General features: G+C 40.1%; 1 protein-coding gene across 3 annotated transcripts in view; it reads left to right on the top strand.

Annotated features, from left to right (window-relative positions):
• Positions 1-20,195, top strand: part of NXPE3 (neurexophilin and PC-esterase domain family member 3) — a 54,677-nt gene that overhangs the window by 31,164 nt on the left and 3,318 nt on the right. For 2 of the 3 annotated variants that reach the window (XM_057546117.1, XM_007163996.2), the window contains 2 exons: positions 2,836-2,909; positions 18,666-18,872. In XM_057546117.1, coding sequence (XP_057402100.1) covers positions 2,836-2,909; positions 18,666-18,872 — 281 coding nt within the window. The remainder of the gene's footprint in view (positions 1-2,835; positions 2,910-18,665; positions 18,873-20,195) is intronic. The other variant, XM_007163994.2, reaches the window with a different exon arrangement.

Below are 20,195 nucleotides of genomic sequence, written 5' to 3'. Positions count from 1 at the left end.
CCTAGGTTTTTGTGGCTCAGTGTAAAAGGACTTTAGTTTTATTCTTGGATTCAGATCTTAGACACATTATTTATCAATGACTATGAACAGATGATTTTATTTCGTGTACTTTTTGCCTATGTATGAAGACTGTTCAGTTACCCCCTTTTATTTTATTTTAAATAACTTTTTTTTTTAAGATTTTTTTTGATGTGGACCATTTTTTAAAGTCTTACTCCCTTTTAGAGTTGTGTTGTCAGTCTACTTAGTGGCTTAGCAAAGAGGAGGAAGCATAGCATGTAATTTACTGAAATTCCACGTGGAAAAAAGTGGGAAAAAGGTTAGAGAATTAAGTTAGTGTAAAATTTAAAATGTTCCTAACACTAAATCCTACCATTAAAATCAAAGAACACCTGTGAATCCAGAAGGATAAAATAATGTCTGCCCCTGCCTTTACTTGCATATCCTGGATGAGGCTGGCTGATGATACTTTGTAGTAAAATCATTAAAAAAGATTCTACTTACCTGGAGGTTTTCCGGGAAAGCGTTTGAGGTGGCATAAGTTTTTGGAAACCAAACATTTGACAGAGTCCTGATACAGATTTCTTTTTTGCATTGTTTACTCTGTTAAAAATCTGAAATTTTGCATTAGGCTAACTGAAAAGAAAAAGAGAAAGATTGAAATCGATCATTTGAGGGATCTTTGAGTGTAGTATTTTGAGCTCATGGCCTGAATACGTTAAGCTACGCTCATTTTTACCTCTCTTCCTTGGTGGCTCGTAATGTTGCTTAATTCAGAAAAGGATTAAGAAGCTTAGCCTTGGTCTTTGGTTCCCAAATGACAGTTGGACAATTGAGGTGATCTAATCTCTCAAGGAAAAAAAAAAAAAGTGTTGGTTTCAGAAAGAACCATAGTACTTTGCTTAAAAGATTCTGATAATAAGAGAATGTCTTTTGAAAGAATGAGCTTATCATATTAAAAGCTTCCCTTTTATTTTAACATGATTTATACTTCTTTTTTCTTTCTAACTTTGTATTAAAAAAGTTCAGATCTGTAGAAACCCTGCAGGAATAACAACGGTGAGCACCTATATACCGTTAACTTAGACTCACCATTGTTATGTTTTGCCGCATTTGCTTTCTCTCTTTCTATGTGTTTATATGTGTGTATTTGTGTATAATTCTTTCCCCTCAGACCATCTGAGAGTAAGGTGCAGGCATCATGGCACTGCACCCCAGGCGTATGCATCTCCTAGGACTTTCTCCAACGTATAACCATGACACAGTGATCACACGTGGGCCTTTTATCATTGACACAACATTGTTATTTAATATGCAGCCTATATTCAAGTTTATCCAGTTGTCCCAATAATATCCTTTATTGCTATCTCTTTTATTTTAACTGAATCTCTGATCACACACAATCTGTTTAGTTGTCTCTTTAATCTTTTAGTCCAGAAGAGTTCTCTAACTTGTTTTGGTTTTTACGACATTGACAATTTTGATGTTGCTGTTTTTGTAGAATGTTGCCTAATTTGGATTTGCTGCTTTATTGTTTCTGCGTGATTAGATTGAGAGTAAACATTTTTACAAGAAGATTACAGTGGTGAAGGTTTCTTCTTTTCCTTACCTTAAAGCTTTAAACTCATGAAAGTAGTTTATATGTGCTCTCTTAAAGTCATGTATATTAATTGTCACTTTTATAATCCATGAAATGCTGTTATTCTCTAACATAGCCTCCTATAATTCCTTCCTTCCTTGTTGTCTGTCTCCCTCATTCATTAGAATGTCAGTGCCATGAAGGAGGAGATGCTGGGTTTTTTTTTGTTTGGCTGCGCCACTTGGCTTGTGGGATCTTAGTTCCCCAACCAGGGATCGAACCTGGGCCCTTGGCAGTGAAAGCGTAGCGTCCTAACCACTGGACCTCCAGGGAATTCCCGATGCTGTGTGTTTTGTTTACTGTTATATCCCTAGCAGCTGGGATAGTGCCTGGCACATAGTAGAAGCTTAAGAATTATTTAAGAACAAATCTGTTTTGAATTGATTTTTGATGAAATGAAATATCATGACTGCAAGTTCCCATATCGAGCTTGGAAAGTTAGCATTTTATTTTTTTGTTTGTTTTTGGTCTAAGTGCAAGAGGCCTAAGTATTATGACCCAGTTTCTGGAATAGTTACACCATGTTTTCAGTATACTTCTCCTGGACTCCACTGTCCCCTCCTTCTCACACAGCCCTCTATCAGATATTTTCTGAGCATGGACTCTAGTCCAGGGCCTGTGCTAAGTACTGAAGATGAAAGATGAATGGGACATAATCCATGTCTTTGAGGAGTACATGTTTTAGTAAGGGGAACAGACACTACGGAGCCATAGTAATGATGAACAGAGTACATGCATGAGCACGTATCTGGGGACACATGTCCCCAGGTAGGACTCAGCTCTGGGCAAGGCCTAAGGAATCTGACGTATGACTTAATGCTCCGTAGTCTTGCAGCGTGAAAACTAAGTAGTGACAAAATAGACATTCTCATCAGTGTGAGCCATTCTCTGAGTCCAAGGGAAGTAAGTAATTCAAACAGAATTTGTCATTTTGGAGTTTGCACTCTAAGGGCGAAGCAGTGAGAAATTAAAAACTTGTTTAATTCTTATTCAGTTTATGTATCCATACAACCTGCTTATTATAATATACCTAGTTTATTAATTATCAATTTTATTGATTAACATTTATAAGAATATTTCATCTTAGTAAAGCTTTGTGAAATCCTGTCCATTTAAAAATTTGCAAATAAAGATACATATTAGAAAATAAATGTTCCTGAATCCTAAGCTTGTACTCTTTTTATTCCTCTTTCAAGTGGTGTCAATATCAAAATGCCAATCAACTCCAGTGGACCTGATTGGGTGACTGTGATTCCCAGGAGTATAAAAGGTAAAAAGGAATGAGCTTGATGATTTGTTGTTTTTCCTGCTAAATGTGTTGAGGCTCTGTAGTTACACTGATGTTACAAAGCCCTTTTTTTTTTTTTCCTTTTTAATATGCCCTGGTTACTGCTGGGCACAGTTTTAACTGTGTTTTAACAAACGTTCCAGGTGATTCTGATCCATTGGTATAGGATATTATTAAGAGTAAAAGAATGAAATTTAGAAGAGTAAATGTATGTGTTTTGTTTTTGCAGAATAGGTATAATGAGCTATAGTGACTTGTAGAAAGAAAGGATAAACATTATTAAGGAGCTTATGCAGATGGAAGGTGATCACTCCTTGGCCTTTTGGCCAAGATCAGGTGCAGATGGCAGACGAGGTCCTTTTAGCTGTTGAAAGCATGTATGTAGTATCCTACAGAGCAGATAGTGCAAACACCAACGCCACAGGGATGAGGTATATAACACATATGAACCCACCAGTGTGGGTATTGACCATATGCATGCCTTGTGTAAATGGTGGGGAAGGAGCTGCAGAGCAAGGGCCATCTAAAAGGAGCAGCCTCTCAGTTCCTACACATTGTTGCTATGCAAAAATGTAGACCCAGCACAGCCAGATCTATAGATTTTTTTTCATGAAAAACCAGAAGTCAATTTTTGAATGTTAATATCTCCAGATTTCAAAACATGGCATCCAGTTAAAAACTTTAAAACTATCGTGTGGGCTAAATAAAATTTGAGGCCCAGATGTAAGCAGGACACTGTCGGTCTGTATCTCTGGTGTTCACTGTCACGTGCCACAAGAAATCCCAATCTTTTCCTAGGAAAGAGCTGTATTTGATTTACTTGAACCCAGTGAGTTACTAATTTTAGAGGGTACACATGCAAAACATCGTTAATAGAAATTGCTTACCTTTTATCTGCCTGGTCCTCAACCCCACAGCTGAGATATCAGTAAACATGGGATCACCCAGTAGTGCTGAACACCTCATATGCTCACATCTGACACCTCCGGAGGCCCCGTCCCACTACCAAATCTATCCCCTCTTCCACATCCCTGGTTGTCTGGCTCACCCACCTTGTGATGTCCCTGGCTGTCCAGTGGGATGGTCAGTGGGAGGAGCTTTGGATGGTTTACTTGCACCTGACAGGTCTTTGGATTCAGCCAGGAAGTGGTTGTGGGTTTGTGATGTACTATTCTGTTTAGAGAGAAGAAAGATTCAGTAACTAGTGGGGCTTTTGATGGATTTTTAGAGGAAGAAAGAAACCATGAATCGGTAGGAGCAGGGTAGCCTGGCTTTGATAAAACTGACTCGGAGCAGGTCAATAATTGGAAAGAAAAGAGAAGGACAATTACTTTATAAATCAACGAAGTCCGGCTTGGGGGAACTTCACCTAAATTCACCTTAGTGACCAGCAGGGGGCACTCAAAGATCCTAAACGAAGGGCTCACATTCTTCTTTAATTCCTTCCTTCCCTCCCTCCCTGCCTTCCTCTCTTAATTCCTTCATTCCCTTTGTCCTCTTTTTAAAATCTTTTGTTTTCAGATAATTTTAGACTTACGGAAGAGTTGTGGAAATAGTACGAAGTTCCCGTATAGCCTTCACCAAGTTTCCCTTATGCTAATTTCTGATTAATTGATTGATTGATTGGCTGTGCAGAGTCTTCATTGTGGCATGCGGGCTCTCTAGTTGCAGTATGTGGGATCTTAGTTCCTCACCAGGGATCGAACCCAGGCCCCCTGCACTGGGAGTGTGGAGTCTTAACCGCTGGACCACCAGGGAAGTCCCCCCTTATGCTAACTTCTTAAGAAATCACAGAACACTTATCAGAACCAAGAATTTAGCATCCATATAATGTTATTAACTAAACTATAGAGTTTATTTGGATTTCATCAGTTTTTCCACTAATGTCCTTTTTTGTTCCAGAATCCAGTGCCGATCTCACATTGCATTTAGTTGCATGTTTCCTTAGTCTTCCCTCTGTGACAGATCCTCAGGCTCTTATTGTCTTCCATGACTTTGACACTTTTGAAGAGCATTGGTCAGATGGTTTTTAAAATCTCTCTAAACTTGGGTTTGTCTAGTGTTTTCTTTTAATTGGAATGAGGTTATGCATTTTTGGAAAGAATAGGACAGAAATGATGTTGTATCCTTTTGAGGGGGTACATGATGTCGATACGTATTGCTAACAATGTTGACCTTGATCACTTGGTTAAAGTGGTGTCTACCCTGGTTTTCCACTGCAAACTAATTATTTTTCTTTCTTTCTTTGATGAGGGATCGAACCTTGGCCCTTGGCAGTGAAAGCATGGAGTCCTAACCACTGGACTGCCAGGGAATTCCCTAAACTAATTATTTTTATCTTTGTATTTACTCAATATTCTGGGGAGGTACTTTGAGACTGTGGTAGGCTGAATAATGGCCCCTAAAGATATCCAGATCCTAATCCCTTGAATTGGTGAATGTTACCTTATATGGCAAAAGAAACTTTACAAATGTGATTAAGAGTTTTGAGCTGGGGGGAGATTATCTGGATTATCTGAGTGGGCACTAAATGCAATCACAAGTGTCCTTTTAGGAGGGAGGCAGAGGGAGATTTCAAACAGAAGACAGAAAGCCATGTGAAGATGGAAGCAGAGAGAGATTTGAAGATGCCATGACATTGGCTTTAGAAATGGAGAAGGGGGCCATGAGCCAAAGAATATAGCTCTAGAAAAGGCAAGGGAACAAATTCTTCCCTAGCTCCTCCAGAGAGAGCATGACTCTGCTAACACCTTGGTGTTGGCCCAGCGATACTGATTTTGGACTTCTGGCCTCAGAACTGTAAGAGAATAAAGTTGTGGGGTTTTTTTGTTTTTTTTTTTAATTAATTAATTTATTTATTTTTGGCTGCGTTGGGTCTTCGCTTCTGTGTGAGGGCTTTCTCCAGTTGTGGCAAGCGGGGGCCACTCTTCATCGCAGTGCGCGGGCCTCTCACTATCGTGGCCTCTCTTGTTGCAGAGCAGAGGCTCCAGACGCGCAGGCTCAGTAGTTGTGGCTCACGGGCCCAGTTGCTCTGCGGCATGTGGGAATCTTCCCAGACCAGGGCTCGAACCCGTGTCCCCTGCATTGGCAGGCGGATTCTCAACCACTGCGCCACCAGGGAAGCCCCAGTTGTGTTGTTTTAAGCCACTAAATTTGTGGTAATTTGTTATAGCAGCTACAGGAAACTAATACAGAGACTATGTAAACATTCTGTTTCTGCTTAAACTTTCATCTACTAATTTTAGCATTCATCATTCGATCCTCCCTGCAGCAGTTATTTCTGTGGTGTTCTAATGGTGACTTGCTGTATCTCTCATTTTTAAGACATTTATTAATTGAAATTTTTCTGTAAGGAAGAGTTGTCCCTTCTTCACCATTAATTTAATTTTATCAGTATAGACTCCTGACTATTTCATTCTTTGGATTATAATCCAATTCAGTTATTCAAATTGTTCCCCTTTTGGTAGTTGAGAACTTTTTTAGTTTGGCTTCTGTGCCCTTTTGACATGCTCTCATTCTTTTAATTAATTAACTTATTTTTTTTGAGCACTTCCTTACTTCACGGTACCACAGGATATTTCAGGTCCATCTTATATTTTCTTTATCCAGGCCTTGGAAGTGTTCATAATATTTACACTTACATTATTTCACTTATGAATCCTATATTTTGAAGGTTTTGTTTTCCCTATGACATTTCATAATTTATATATTAGTTAATTGATTTTCGTACAAGGTAAAACTCTTCTCAGGTGCATATTTAGAGTCTGGTTGACTGCTTGAGATTGCCAGTGCTACCCCAATGCACGCACAATTCCAGTCAAAAGCAAAGAAACACAGCTTTCAATTAGACTAGACTATCTTATCAAGGGCAAGCATCTGGTTTCTGACAGGCTTTTCCAGTGTCAGAATTACTACTGAATTTTTATAAGCATCTGCACTGTGGTCCTCAGACCATTATAGCCTAATGGTTTGGGACCTTGATGGCTTCTAACCTCATCAGAAACTAAACTAGAGCTCATATTTTTGGGGGAGTTTACTGAAAGTTTAGGATAGGACTAGATTTAATAGCAATAGAATAAATATCAACATCTTTATAGCTTTTTACTATTTTCTCTGTTTATTGAAATTTATCTTATATGCAACAGAGCACACAGATCATAAGCATACAGTACGATGGAGTTTTACATGTGTACATATCTTTGTAGGGTGAATTCTAAGATGACTCCCAGTGATCATGCCGTTATATAAACCCTTCCCTTCAATTATATGACAAAGTTGACTTTAATAAAAGAGAGATTTTCCTGGGTGGATCTGACCTAACCAGATAAGTCCTTAACAGGGACCAGGTTCTTCCAGAAGAAAGAGATTGAAAGTGTGAGAAGGATTCCATGTGAGGGAGATTCTTCATTGCTGGCTTTAAAGATGAAGGTGGCCATGGGGCAGGGAATGTAGGCAGCTTCTAGGAGCTGAAGGGCATTCCCTGGCTGACGACCAGCAAGGAAATGAGAAACTCAATCTTATAACCACAAGGAACTGAATGTGGCTAACAACTTGAACAAACTTGGAAGCAGATTTTTCTCCAGAGCCTTCAGAAAGGAACACAGTCCTGCTAACATCCTGATTTCCACCTGTGAGATCCTGAGCAGAGAACCTAGTAGCCATACCAGGCCCTAGATTCCTGACGTGCAGAACTGTGGGAAAATAAATGCCCCTTGTTTTTAAGCCATTAAGTTTGTGGTGATTTGTTACACAGCAATAGAAAACTAATTAACTGCCACCCAGATCAAGATATAGAATGTTTATAGCGTATAGAACATTTCCAGCGTTCTAGTATGGCCCCTTATTGTGACAACTGCACTTTCACACTATTACAGTATCGAATTTTCACGACAGCCCTTCAGAATAACTAGTAGTTTGTCCCTTTTATAGATAATGAAACCAAGGTCCAGGTCCAGTTAACTTAGGAAATCAAAGGACTCACATCCTACACATAACATCCAGCAAACTGATATCATTTGGGGAAAGGAAGCCCACAGCCATTTAAATAATAAATGTAGGTCTCTGTAAATGGTCCGATCTCTGCTACCTCCTGTCTCCTCAACTCTCTGAGAAACTTTGGCAAGTCACTCTGACTTGCTTTCTTCACCTCTGAAAGGTATTTGGACTAGCTATTCTCTGAGGTCCCTTTCAACATTCTCTGAATCTACAGGTATTTCTACCGTACATAGCATTTTCATCTTTCCTTTGTAAAATGCTTAGCTTTTAGGGGACTAAAATAGAATGGAAAAAAAATCAATTTCCCAAGGTTTTGTGGGGGGAAACTCAAACCAGTATGGTGGCTGGGTAGCTAGGACCTCTTCACGTTCCCAGCACTGGCCGGGGGCATGCCCAGAGCTTGGCAGGCTGTCCTCACTCCTTACCTCCCCGAGGTAGTCCCCGGGCACTCCTGTGCCCATGTTCCCCGGTCAGGGAATTGTTTGCCTCCATTTCTTCTCTGACTTGTCTTTCCTTCCCCTCATGAACCATGTTCTTCCTTTGGCCAGCCTTTTACTCTTCTTACTTCTAACTCCATGCCAGAAAATTAAGGGACCTGTGTGCACACATGCGCGCACACCTCCTACCCTTAATTCACACAGTATCCCTCTCATCCAGCTCTTTCTAGATCATTTAGGAAAATTTATCTCTGCCTTTTTCTCTCTCATTTTGTCCCATTTGTGGTCCAAATAGCCCTTATTATGGCTAATGAATGACATGGGATGATGCCCTTTGGAGGAAAATGTAAGCTGTGGGCTTTTAAAGAGAAGCCAGGACATTTTAGAGAAGCAGGGACCTTACTTGCAAATAATCAAAACTGTCCCTCCTGATTTTGCATAAAGATCTTTATATCTGCTCTTACATTCGCCTCCCTGTAAACTTCCTTCACTGTCAATGTTCAAGACAACCATAAAATTGAGTAATACCTCATGTTTGTTTTTTTAATTATTTTCATTCCACTTGTACAGTACATTAAGAGTTATATTATTGATTTAAGGGGCTTTCATATCTCAGGTATCTTATGTGAAAATGCATTCTGAGCTCCAAGCAACACTGACTTTTTAAACAACTTCAGACTGCTTGAAATCACATTAGTCAGGAAATGTTTTTGTCCCAGTTGACCATAAGAGGGCAATGTAGGTAAACACATTTCACTTTAAAAATATGTTCTGTTATCTAGCGCTGAATGTTTAAAGAATTAATGTCAGGTTCACTAATTGATTTGCTTTGCTTGACTTAACTCTCATAGTAAATGTAATTAACATTTGAATGGAAATGGTAATTGTTTCCTGTGTGATATACCCGTTTCTTTATGACCCTTATTGTGACTTCAAAATCACTTTTAATTCCCATTCCAGTAAATGTTTTCTTTGGGCCCCAGGTGTCTGCTCAGGAGCTCTCTGGCCTGTGCAGCCTTGATGTGATGATACAGTGAGGAGCTTTGGGCAAGGTGTGGTGACATGGTAAAGCCACACGTGGTAGCATGTTGAGAAATTGCTTTTGAATAAACCAAACAAGTGTTTACCCTAACCCCCATTTTTCTTTGATAATCACATTGGCCAAAAGAGCATTTAAAATTCTGTTTACTTTTCAGTTTAGACCCTGAACCTGCAAAGCATTAGCAGATACCTAAGAAAAAAGATTAAGTGTGCACTGTCAAATAGGGCATCTTCTTTGAAGGGAATAAAACCAAAATAATTTTTTTTCTTTTTTTTTTTTAACATCTTTATTGGAGTATAATTGCTTTACAACGGTGTGTTAGTATCTGCTTTATAACAAAGTGAATCAGCTATACATATACATATATCCCCATATCTCCTCCCTCTTGCATCTCCCTCCCACCCTCCCTATCCCACCACTCTAGGTGGACACAAAACACCAAGCTGATCTCCCTGTGCTATGCGGCTGCTTCCCAATAGCTATCTATTTTACATTTGGTAGTGTACATATGTCCATACCACTCTCTCACTTTGTCTCAGCTTACTCTTCCCCCTCCCTGTGTCCACAAGTCCATTCTCTGCGTCTGCGTCTTTATTCCTGTCCGGCCCCTAGGTTCTTCAGAACCATTATTTTTATTTTTATTTTTAGAATCCATATATATGTGTTAGCATACAGTATTTGTTTTTCTCTTTCTGACTTACTTCACTCTGTATGACAGACTCTAGGTCCATCCACCTCACTGCAAGTAACTCAATTTTGTTTCTTTATATGTCTGAGTAATATTCCATTGTATATATCTGCCACATCTTCTTTATCCATTCATCTGTTGATGGACACTTAAGTTGCTTCCATGTCCTGGCTATTGTAAATAGAGCTGCAATGAACATTGTGGTACATGACTCTTTCTGAATTATGGTTTTCTCAGGGTATATGCCCAGTAGTGGGATTGCTGGGTCATATGGTACTTCTATTTTTATTTTTTTAAGGAACCTTCATACTGTTCTCCATAGTGGCTGTATCAATTTACATTCCCACCAACAGTGCAAGAGGGTTCCCTTTTCTCCACACCCTCTTCAGCATTTATTGTTTGTAGATTTTTTGACGATGGCCCTTCTGACTGGTGTGAGGTGATACCTCCTTGCAGTTTTGATTTGCATTTCTCTAATGATTAGTGATGTTGAGTATTCTTTCATGTGTTTGTTGGCAATCTGTATATCTTTTTTGGAAAAATGTCTATTTAGGTCTTCTGACAATTTTTTCATTGGGTTTTTTGTTTTTTTAATATTTGAGCTGCATGAGCTGTTTATATATTTTAGAGATTAATCCTTTGTCAGTTGTTTCATTTGCAAATATTTTCTCCCATTCAGAGGGTTGTCTTTTCCTCTTCTTTATAGTTTCCTTTGCTGTGCAAAAGCTTTTAAGTTTCATTAGGTCCCATTTGTTTATTTTTGTTTTTATTTCCATTTCTCTAGGAGGTGGGTCAAAAAGGATCCTGCTGTGATTTATGTCATAGAGTGCTCTGCCTATGTTTTCCTCTAAGAGTTTTATAATGTCTGGCCTTACATTTAGGTCTTTAATCCGTTTTGAATTTATTTTTGTGTATGGTGTTAGGGAGTGTTCTAATTTCATTCTTTTACATGTAGCTGTCCAGTTTTCCCAGCACCATTTATTGAAGAGGCTGTCTTTTCTCCACTGTATATGCTTTCCTCCTTTATCAAAGATAAGGTGACCATATGTGCGTGGGTTTATCTCTGGGCTTTCTATCCTGTTGCATTGATCTATGTCTCTGTTTTTGTGCCAGTACCAAACTGTCTTGATTACTGTAGCTTTGTAGTACAGTCTGAAGTCAGGGAGCCTGATTCCTCCAGCTCCATTTTTCTTTCTCAAGATTGCTTTGGCTATTCGGGGTCTCTTGTGTTTCCATACAAATTGTGAAATTTTTTGTTCTAGTTCTGTGAAAAATACCACTGGTAGTTTGATAGGGATTGCATTGAATCTGTAGATTGCTTTGGGTAGTATAGTCATTTTCACAGTGTTGATTCTTCCAATCCAAGAACATGGTATATCTCTCCATCTATTTGTATCATCTTTAATTTCTTTCATCAGTGTCTTATAGTTTTCTGCATACAGGTCTTTTATTCTTTTTGTTGCAATGGTAAATGGGAATGTTTCCTTAATTTCTCTTTCAGATTTTTCATCCTTAGTATATAGGAATGCAAGAGATTTCTGTACTTTAATTTTGTATCCTGCTACTTTACCAAATTTATTTATTAGCTCTAGTCTTTTTCTGGTACCATCATTAGGATTCTCTATGAATACTATCATGTCATCTGCAAACAGTGACAGCTTTACTTCTTCTTTTCAGATTTGGATTCCTTTTATTTCTTTTTCTTCTGTGATTGCTGTGGGTAAAACTTCCAAAACTATGTTGAATAATAGTGGTGAGAGTGGACAACCTTGTCTTGTTCCTGATCTTAGAGGAAATGATTTCAGTTTTTCACTATTGAGAATGATGTTAGCTGTGGGTTCATCATATATGGCCTTTATTATGTTGAGGTAAGTTCCTTCTATGCCTACTTTCTGGAGGGTTTTTATCGTAAATGGGTGCTGAATTTTGTCCAAAGCTTTTTCTGCATCTATTGAGATGATCATATGGTTTTTCTCCTTCAATTTGTTAATATGGTTTATCACATTGATTGATTGGTTGATTGATTGATTTTGGCTATGTTGGGTTTTCGTTGCTGGGCATGGGCTTTCTCTAGTTGGGGTGAGCGGGGGCTACTCTTCATTGTGGTGTGCGGGCTTCTCATTGCGGTGGCTTCTCTTGTTGCGGAGCATGGGCTCTAGGTGCGTGGGCTTCAGTAGTTGTGGCACGCAGGCTCAGTAGTTGTGGCTTATGGGCTCTAGAGTGCAGGCTCAGTAGTTGTGATGCACGGGCTTAGTTGCTCTGCGGCATGTGGGATCTTCCCGGACCAGGGCTCGAACCTGTGTCCCCTGCATTGGCAGGCAGATTCTTAACCACTGGGCCACCAGGGAAGTCCCTATCACATTGACTGATTTGCGTATATTGAAGAATCCTTTCATTCCTGGGATAAACCCCACTTAGTCATGGTGTGTGATCCTTTTAATGTGCTGTTGGGTTCTGTTTGCGAGTATTTTGTTGAGGATTTTTGCATCTATGTTCATCAGTGATATTGGCCTGTAGTTTTCTTTTTTTGTGACATCTGTGTTTGGTTTTGGTATCAGGGTGATGGTGGCCTCATAGAATGAGTTTGGGAGTGTTCCTCCCTCTGCTATATTTTGGAAGAGTTTGAGAAGGATAGGTGTTAGCTCTTCTCTAAATGTTTGATAGAATTCGCCTGTGTAGCCATCTCATCCTGGGCTTTTGTTTGTTGGAAGATTTTAATCACAGTCTCAATTTCAGTGCTTGTGATTGGTTTGTTTATATTTTCCATTTCTTCCTGGTTCAGTCTCGGAAGGTTGTGCTTTTTTAAGAATTTGTGCATTTCTTCCAGGTTGCCCATTTTATTGGCATAGAGTTGCTTGTAGTAATCTCTCATGATTCTTTGTATTTCTGCAGTGTCAGTTGTTACTTCTCCTTTTTCATTCCTAATTCTGTTGATTTGAGTCTTCTCCCTTTTTTTCTTGATGAGTCTGGCTAATGGTTTATCAATTTTGTTTGTCTTCTCAAAGAACCAGCTTTTAGTTTTACTGAGCTCTGATATTCTTTCCTTCATTTCTTTTTCATTTTTTTCTGATCTGATCTTTTTGATTTCTTTCCTTCTGCTAACTTTGGGTTTTTTTTTTTTTTTTTGTTCTGCTTTCTCTAATTGCTTTACGTGTAAGGTTAGGTTGTTTATTTGAGATGTTTCTTGTTTCTTGATGTAGGCTTGTATTGCTATAAACTTCCCTCTTAGAACTGCTTTTGCTGCATCCCATAGGTTTTGGGTCATCGTGTTTTCATAGTCATTTGTTTCTAGGTAGTTTTTGATTTCCTCTTTGATTTCTTCAGTGATCTCTTGGTTATTAAGTTGTGTACTGTTTAGCCTCCATGTGTTTGTATTTTTTACAGATTTTTTCCTGTAATTGATATGTAGTCTGATAGTGTTGTGGTCAGAAAAGATACTTGGTACAATTTCAATTTTCTTAAATTTACCAAGGCTTGATTTGTGAGCCAAGATAGGATCTGTCCTGGAGAATGTTCCATGAGCACTTGAGAAGAATGTGTATTCTGCTGTTTTTGGATGGAATGTCCTATTAATATCAATTAAGTCCATCTTGTTTAATGTATCATTTAAAGCTTGTGTTTTCTTATTTATTTTAATTTTGGATAATCTGTCCATTGGTGAAAGTGGAGTGTTAAACTCCACTACTATGATTGTGTTACTGTTGATTTCCCCTTTTATGGCTGTTAGCATTTGCCTTATGTATTGAGATGCTCCTATGTTGGGTGCATACATATTTACAATTGTTATATCTTCTTCTTGGTTTGACCCCTTGATCATTATGTAACGTCCTTCTTTGTCTCTTGTAATAGTCTTTATTTTAAAGTCTATTTTGTCTGATATGAGAATTGCTACTCCAACTTTCTTTTTATTTCCATTGACATGGAATATCTTTTTCCATCCCCTCACTTTCATTCTGTATGTGTTCCTAGATCTGAAGTGGGTCTCTTGTAGACAGCATATATACGGGTCTTGTTTCTGTATCCATTCAGCCAGTCTATGTGTTTTGGTTGGAGCATTTAATCCATTTACATTTAAGGTAATTATCGATATATATGTTCCTATTACCATTGTCTTAATTGTTTTGGGTTTGTTTTTGTAGGTCTTTTCCTTGTCTTGTGTTTCCTGCCTAGAGAAGTTCCTTTAGCATTTGTTGTAAAGCTGGTTTGGTGGTGCTGAATTTTCTTAGCTTTTGCTTGTCTGTAAAGGTTTTAATTTCTCTGTCGAATCTGAATGAAATCCTTGCTGGGTAGAGTAGTCTTGGTTGTAGGTTTTTCCCTTACATCACTTTAAGTATGTCCTGCCACTCCCTTCTGCCTTGCAGAGTTTCTGCTGAAAGATCAGCTGTTAACCTTATGGGGATTCCCTTGTATGTTATTTGTTGTTTTTCCCTTGCTGCTTTTAATATTGTTTCTTTGTATTTAATTTTTGATAGTTTGATTAACATGTGTCTTGGCATGTTTCTCCTTGGATTTATCCTGTATGGGACTCTCTGTGCTTCCTGCACTTGATCGACTATTTCCTTTCCCATATTAGGGAAGTTTTTAACTATAATCTCTTTAAATATTTTCTCAGTCCCTTTGTTTTTCTCTTCTTCTTCTGGGACCCCTATATTTCGAATGTTGGTGCATTTACTGTTGTCCCAGAGGTCTCTAAGACTGTCCTCAATTCTTTTCATTCTTTCTTCTTTATTCTGCTGTGCAGTAGTTATTTCCACTATTTTATCTTCCAGGTCACTTATCCATTCTCCTGTCTCAGTTATTCTGCTATTGATTCCTTCTAGAGGATTTTAAATTTCATTTATTGTGTTGTTCATCGTTGTTTGTTTGCTCTTTAGTTCTTCTAGGTCCTTCTTAAACGTTTCTTGTATTTTCTCCATTCTGTTTCCAAGATTTTGGATCAACTTTACTATCATTACTCTCAAATCTTTTTCAGGTAGACTGAGTATTTCCTCTTCGTTTGTTTGGTCTGGTGGGTTTTTAGCTTGCTCCTTCATCTGCTGTGTGTTTTTCTGTCTTCTCATTTTGCCTAACTTACTCTGTTTGGGGTCTCCTTTCGCAGGCTGCAAGTTCGTAGTTCCCGTTGTATTTGGTATCTGCCCGCAGTGGGTAAGATTGGTTCAGTGCATTGTGTAGGCTTCCTGGTGGAGGGGACTAGTGCCTATGTTCTGGTGGTTGAAGCTGGATCTTGTCTTTCTTATAGGCAGGACTGTGTCCGGTGGTGTGTTTTGGGGTGTCTGTGACCTTATTATGATTTTTGGCAGTCTCTCTGCTAATGGGTGGGGTTGTGTTCCTGTCTTGCTAGTTGCTTGGCATAGGGTGTCCAGCACTGTAGCTTGCTGTCATTGAGTGGAGCTGGGTCTTAGCATTGAGATGGAGATCTCTGGGAGAGCTCTCACTGACTGATATTACGTGGGGCCAGGAGGTCTCTGGTGGACCAATGTCCTGAACTCGGCTCTCCCACCTCAGAGGCTCAGGCCTGACACCCGGCTGGAGCACTGAGAACCTGTGAGCCACATGGCTCAGAAGAAAAGGGAGAAAAAAAGAAAGAAAGAAAGAAAAAATTAAAATAAAAAATTAAAAATAATTATTAAAAATAAAAAAATTAAAAAGTAATAAAAAAAAGAAAAAAAAGAAAGAAAGAAGAGAGCAACCAAACCAAAAAACAAATCCACCAAGATGAGAAGTGCTAAAAATTATATGAAAATAAACAACAACAAAAAATGGACAGACAGAACCATAGGACAAGTGGTAAAAGCAAAGCTATACAGGCAAAATCACACACAGAAGCATACACATACACACTCACAAAAAGAGAAAAAGGAAAAAAAATCTATATATTAAAAAAAAAAGAGGAAGAGAGCAATCAAATCAATAAACAAATCTACCAATGATAATAATCTCTAAATACTAAACTAAGATAAACATAAAGCCAGAAACAAATTAGATGCAGAAAGCAAACCCCAAGTCTACAGTTGCTCCCAAAGTCCACCTCCTCAATTTGGGATGCTTTGTTGTCTATTCAGGTATTCCACAGATGCAGGGTACATCAAGTTGATTGTGGAGATTTAATCCGCTGCTCCTGAGGCTGCTGGGAGAGATTTCCCTTTCTCTTCTTTGTTCGCACAGCTCCCGGGGTTCAGCTTTGGATTTGGACCCGCCTCTGCATGTAGGTCGCCTGAGGGCGTCTGTTCTTCGCTCACACAGAACGGGGTTAAAGGACCAGCTGCTTCAGGGGACTCTGGCTCACTCAGGCTGGGGGGAGGGAAGGGTACGGATGTGGGGCGAGCCTGTGGTGGCAGAGGCTGGCATGACGTTGCAACAGCCTGAGGCATGCCGTGTGTTCTCCCCGGGAAGTTGTCCCTGGATCACGGGACCCTGGCAGTGGCGGGCTGCACAGGCTCCTGGGAGGGAAGGTGTGGAGAGTGACCTGTGCTCGCACACAGGCTTCTTGGTGGCTGCAGCAGCAGCCTTAGCGTTTCATGCCCGTCTCTGGGGTCCGCGCTGATAGCTGCGGCTCGCGCCCGTCTCTGGAGCTCGTTTAGGCGGTGCTCTGAATCCCCTCTCCTTGTGCACCCCAAACAATGGTCTCTTGCCTCTTAGGCAGTTCTAGAGTTTTTCCTGGACTCCTTCCCGGCTACCTGTGGTGCACTAGCCCCCTTCAGGTTGTGTTCACGCCGCCAACCCCAGTCCTCTCCCTGCGATCCGACCAAAGCCCGAGCCTCAGCTCCCAGCCCCCGCCCACCCCGGCAGGTGAGCAGACAAGCCTCTCGGGCTGGTGAGTGCTGCTCGGCGCCGAGCCTCCGTGCGGGAATCTCTCCGCTTTGCCCTCCGCACCCCTGTTGCTGCGCTCTCCTCCGCGGCTCCGAAGCTTCCCCCCTCTGCCACCCACAGTCTCTGCCCGCGAAGGGGCTTCCTAGTGTGTGGAAACCTTTCCTCCTTCACAGCTCCCTCCCACTGGCGCTGGTCCCATCCCTATTCTTTTGTCTCTGTTTTTTCTTCTTTCTTTTGCCCTACCCAGGTACGTGGGGAGTTTCTTGCCTTTTGGGAGGTCTGAGGTCTTCTGCCAGCGTTCAGCAGGTGTTCTGTAGGAGTTGTTCCACATGTAGATGTATTTCTGATGTATTTGTGGGGAGGGAGGTGATCTCCACATCTTACTCCTCCGCCATCTTGAAGGTCTCCTTCCAAAATAATTTTGAGTATAGAGATAATATCAAGAAGTCAAAGAAGCTGAAAATAGTCACAAATAGGAGACTCACTTAAATTTAAATTTCTGAGTCATATTTAAATTTAAATTTAAATTTCTGAGCATTTGGATTTTAAATTGTGATTTAACAGGTGAGACTATAAAATTACTGGAATATGATCAAGATTTCAACTTTGGGGTGTGTAAGGGAGTGAAATAAAATGATTGGTGGTTTTTTGAAGATTGCAGATTTGAATAATAAGTGTTAGAAATGAATAAATGTACTCTTTCAGGAAAAAAGCCAAAAAGAAAGATATCTATAAACATCTCTTTTTGAGAGGCGATGTAACACAGTGGTTAAGTGCATGGGCTTGGGGGCTCACCAGCTTGGATTAGATCCTGGCTTTGCTACATACTAGCTCTGGATCAAGTTGCTTAAATGTTTTGAAAGTTAGGGATAATAGGACCTACCTTAAAGGGTTACTGTGAGCATCCCATGAGATAATAAATTTAATTGCTCAGAACAGTGTCTGGTGCAGAGTAAACCTGCAAGAAATATTAGGCATCCCTGTTGAAGCATGTAAAGCATGCCATTTTCACAGTGGCATTTTCTGAGGGAGGTGTTACAGCAGAAAGGTGTTGACTTTCCCTGTGAAAGGTATCCCGGCACTTGTGTTACCATGTGTAGCTAGGCTACAACCATGAGTACACACTGCTGATGCAATTTTAATATTGTTCATTGTGCGTAAAGACTTCTGAACCTTTTGTGTTACGGGCAGTAAATCTTTAGAATGTGTGTCATTGGTTTGTTTTCTGTATTCAGTGGTGGTTTTCCGAGTTAATATTTGGTTGTAGGACCCATGGATTGAAACTTTTCTTTTTAATGGGCTGAGAAACAGTGTGGACTAATATTATTATGCATATGTAAAATATGAATTTAAATTTTTACTTGCCTCACAGGCATTTGGATGAGAAGGTCTTCTCCTGTTCTGGGATAATGCTGGGCAATGCTTAGATCTACACATTTCCTTGGTTTCTGCCTGCCTTTATTTTTGGCTTTGAGAAAAACATGCATAATCAGAGGGAATGATCAACGTCCCCTTTCCCCTTTGAGGGTGTCCACAAACACCCTCACACCCGCTTCAGATCTTCCTATTTTTGTGCAAAGGAGAACTTTTTGTAGGAGGGGGAAAGTCTGGGATTTCTTTGAGATGCGATGGCAGGAAATGTTATCCGTAGCCAGCAAGCTAACAAACATAGGGACATAATTGTGTTTCTTGGAACATTTTTTATGTATGATTTGTTGGAGGAGAATTTCAGAATATCTTTTTTTTTTTTTTTTTTTTTTTTTCAGAAACCAACAACCTAGAACTATCTCAAGGCTTAGGAACTTTTCCTTCTGGCTATTATTACAGAAATCAGTGGAGGCCCAGAAGGTTTAAGACGCGCCAGTTTAATGACCCTGACGACATTACAGAATGCTTACAGAGAAAAGTGGTGTATTTATTTGGTGACTCGACAATCAGGCAATGGTTTGAATACCTCACTACATTTGTTCCAGGTTGGTACTTTGCTTTTTGTTTCATAACTCTTTCCCACACATACAAAATTCAGCTTTGAAATAAGCAGACCCAGTCCGGTGCCTGAAGAAAGGCATCAGGTGAGGAAGCAGTTATTTCTCTGTAGGACTGAAGAGGTGTCCTAACCTTGGAGAGATGAGTGACCGTTTCTGATCAATGGTGGGGCTGTGACGCATCGATGAAAGCACTGGCTGCTTGTTGAAGTTCATACCACTCACGAGCTGTGTGACCCTGGACGAGTCATGTACTTCTCAGGGCTTCACTTCTCCAAGTGTGAGCTGAGGCAGCAGGACAGCATCACCTCACAGGTGTCTTTCACTTCTAGCATTCTGGGCTGTGAGATAGAAGTGAACATTTCCAGTTGTTTCTCTTCTAGTTCTGTTTGGTCCAACTCCAAGTTTATCATAGATTTAAGTGGAAGGAGGCAGCGAAACTGTCGCCCATTTTAATGCATCCGTGCAGCAGAGCCGTCCCTGCTCACCCCTTGGGCCGTCCATTGGTGTGACTCTGAGGTGGAGCTGCCTCCCAGCAAGGGAGTCTGGTCAGTCCCAGTCTTCTTAGCTTCCTGGTCTCCCTGCTGGGCTCTGGGGCAGCTCTCCAGACTTGGAATAAAACCCCACTCATTGGAGGGCCATCCCTTCTTCACAGTGGGCCTTTTCCTCTTCCTGGAAGTGGTGTGGATGGAGTGAGGAGGGATGGATTCGGGGCAGCAGGACTAAAGGCCCCGCTTAGAGTTTAGAGAGCTGATGAATAGTTCTGTGGGAACTGGGTTTTTTTGTTTGTTTGTGTGTTTTTAAATTTTTTTTTTTAACTTTTAATTTTTGGAGTATAGCCGATTAACAATGTTGTGATAGTTTCAGGTGCACCGCAAAGCGACTCTGCCATACATATACATGTATCCATCCTCCCCCAAACTCCCTTCCCATCCAGGCTGCCACATAACATCAAGCAGAGGGAACTGTTTTTGATGGCTGTTTATGGACAGGGCTTTTCATAAAGCAAATTCCCACAGTTGGGAGTGGTTGTGTGTGATGTTTTTCTTTTTTCTCTTTTATTTATTACATCAACTTAGTTTCACATTTAACTTTTAGAAGGAAAGGAGGAAGTAGATATGACCCCCCAAAATAGAAAGTTAATTCCATTTTTGATTTGCTTGCTTTTTTATTGAAACAGACATACCAGAGTTCTAGTTGATAAAGCATAAGTTAAAAAGCAGGAGAAGGGAAATCATTTGTATGGCATGATGCTAGGCACAGTTTGGTGCTGACCAGGCAGGGCCCTCCAGGAGTCTGTAGTTGCTTGAT

The sequence above is a fragment of the Balaenoptera acutorostrata genome, chromosome 4, assembly GCF_949987535.1.
Source record: "Balaenoptera acutorostrata chromosome 4, mBalAcu1.1, whole genome shotgun sequence".
NCBI lineage: Eukaryota > Metazoa > Chordata > Mammalia > Artiodactyla > Balaenopteridae > Balaenoptera > Balaenoptera acutorostrata.
Note: the sequence above shows the minus strand (reverse complement) of the source record. Positions and strands in the feature narration are given on the sequence as shown.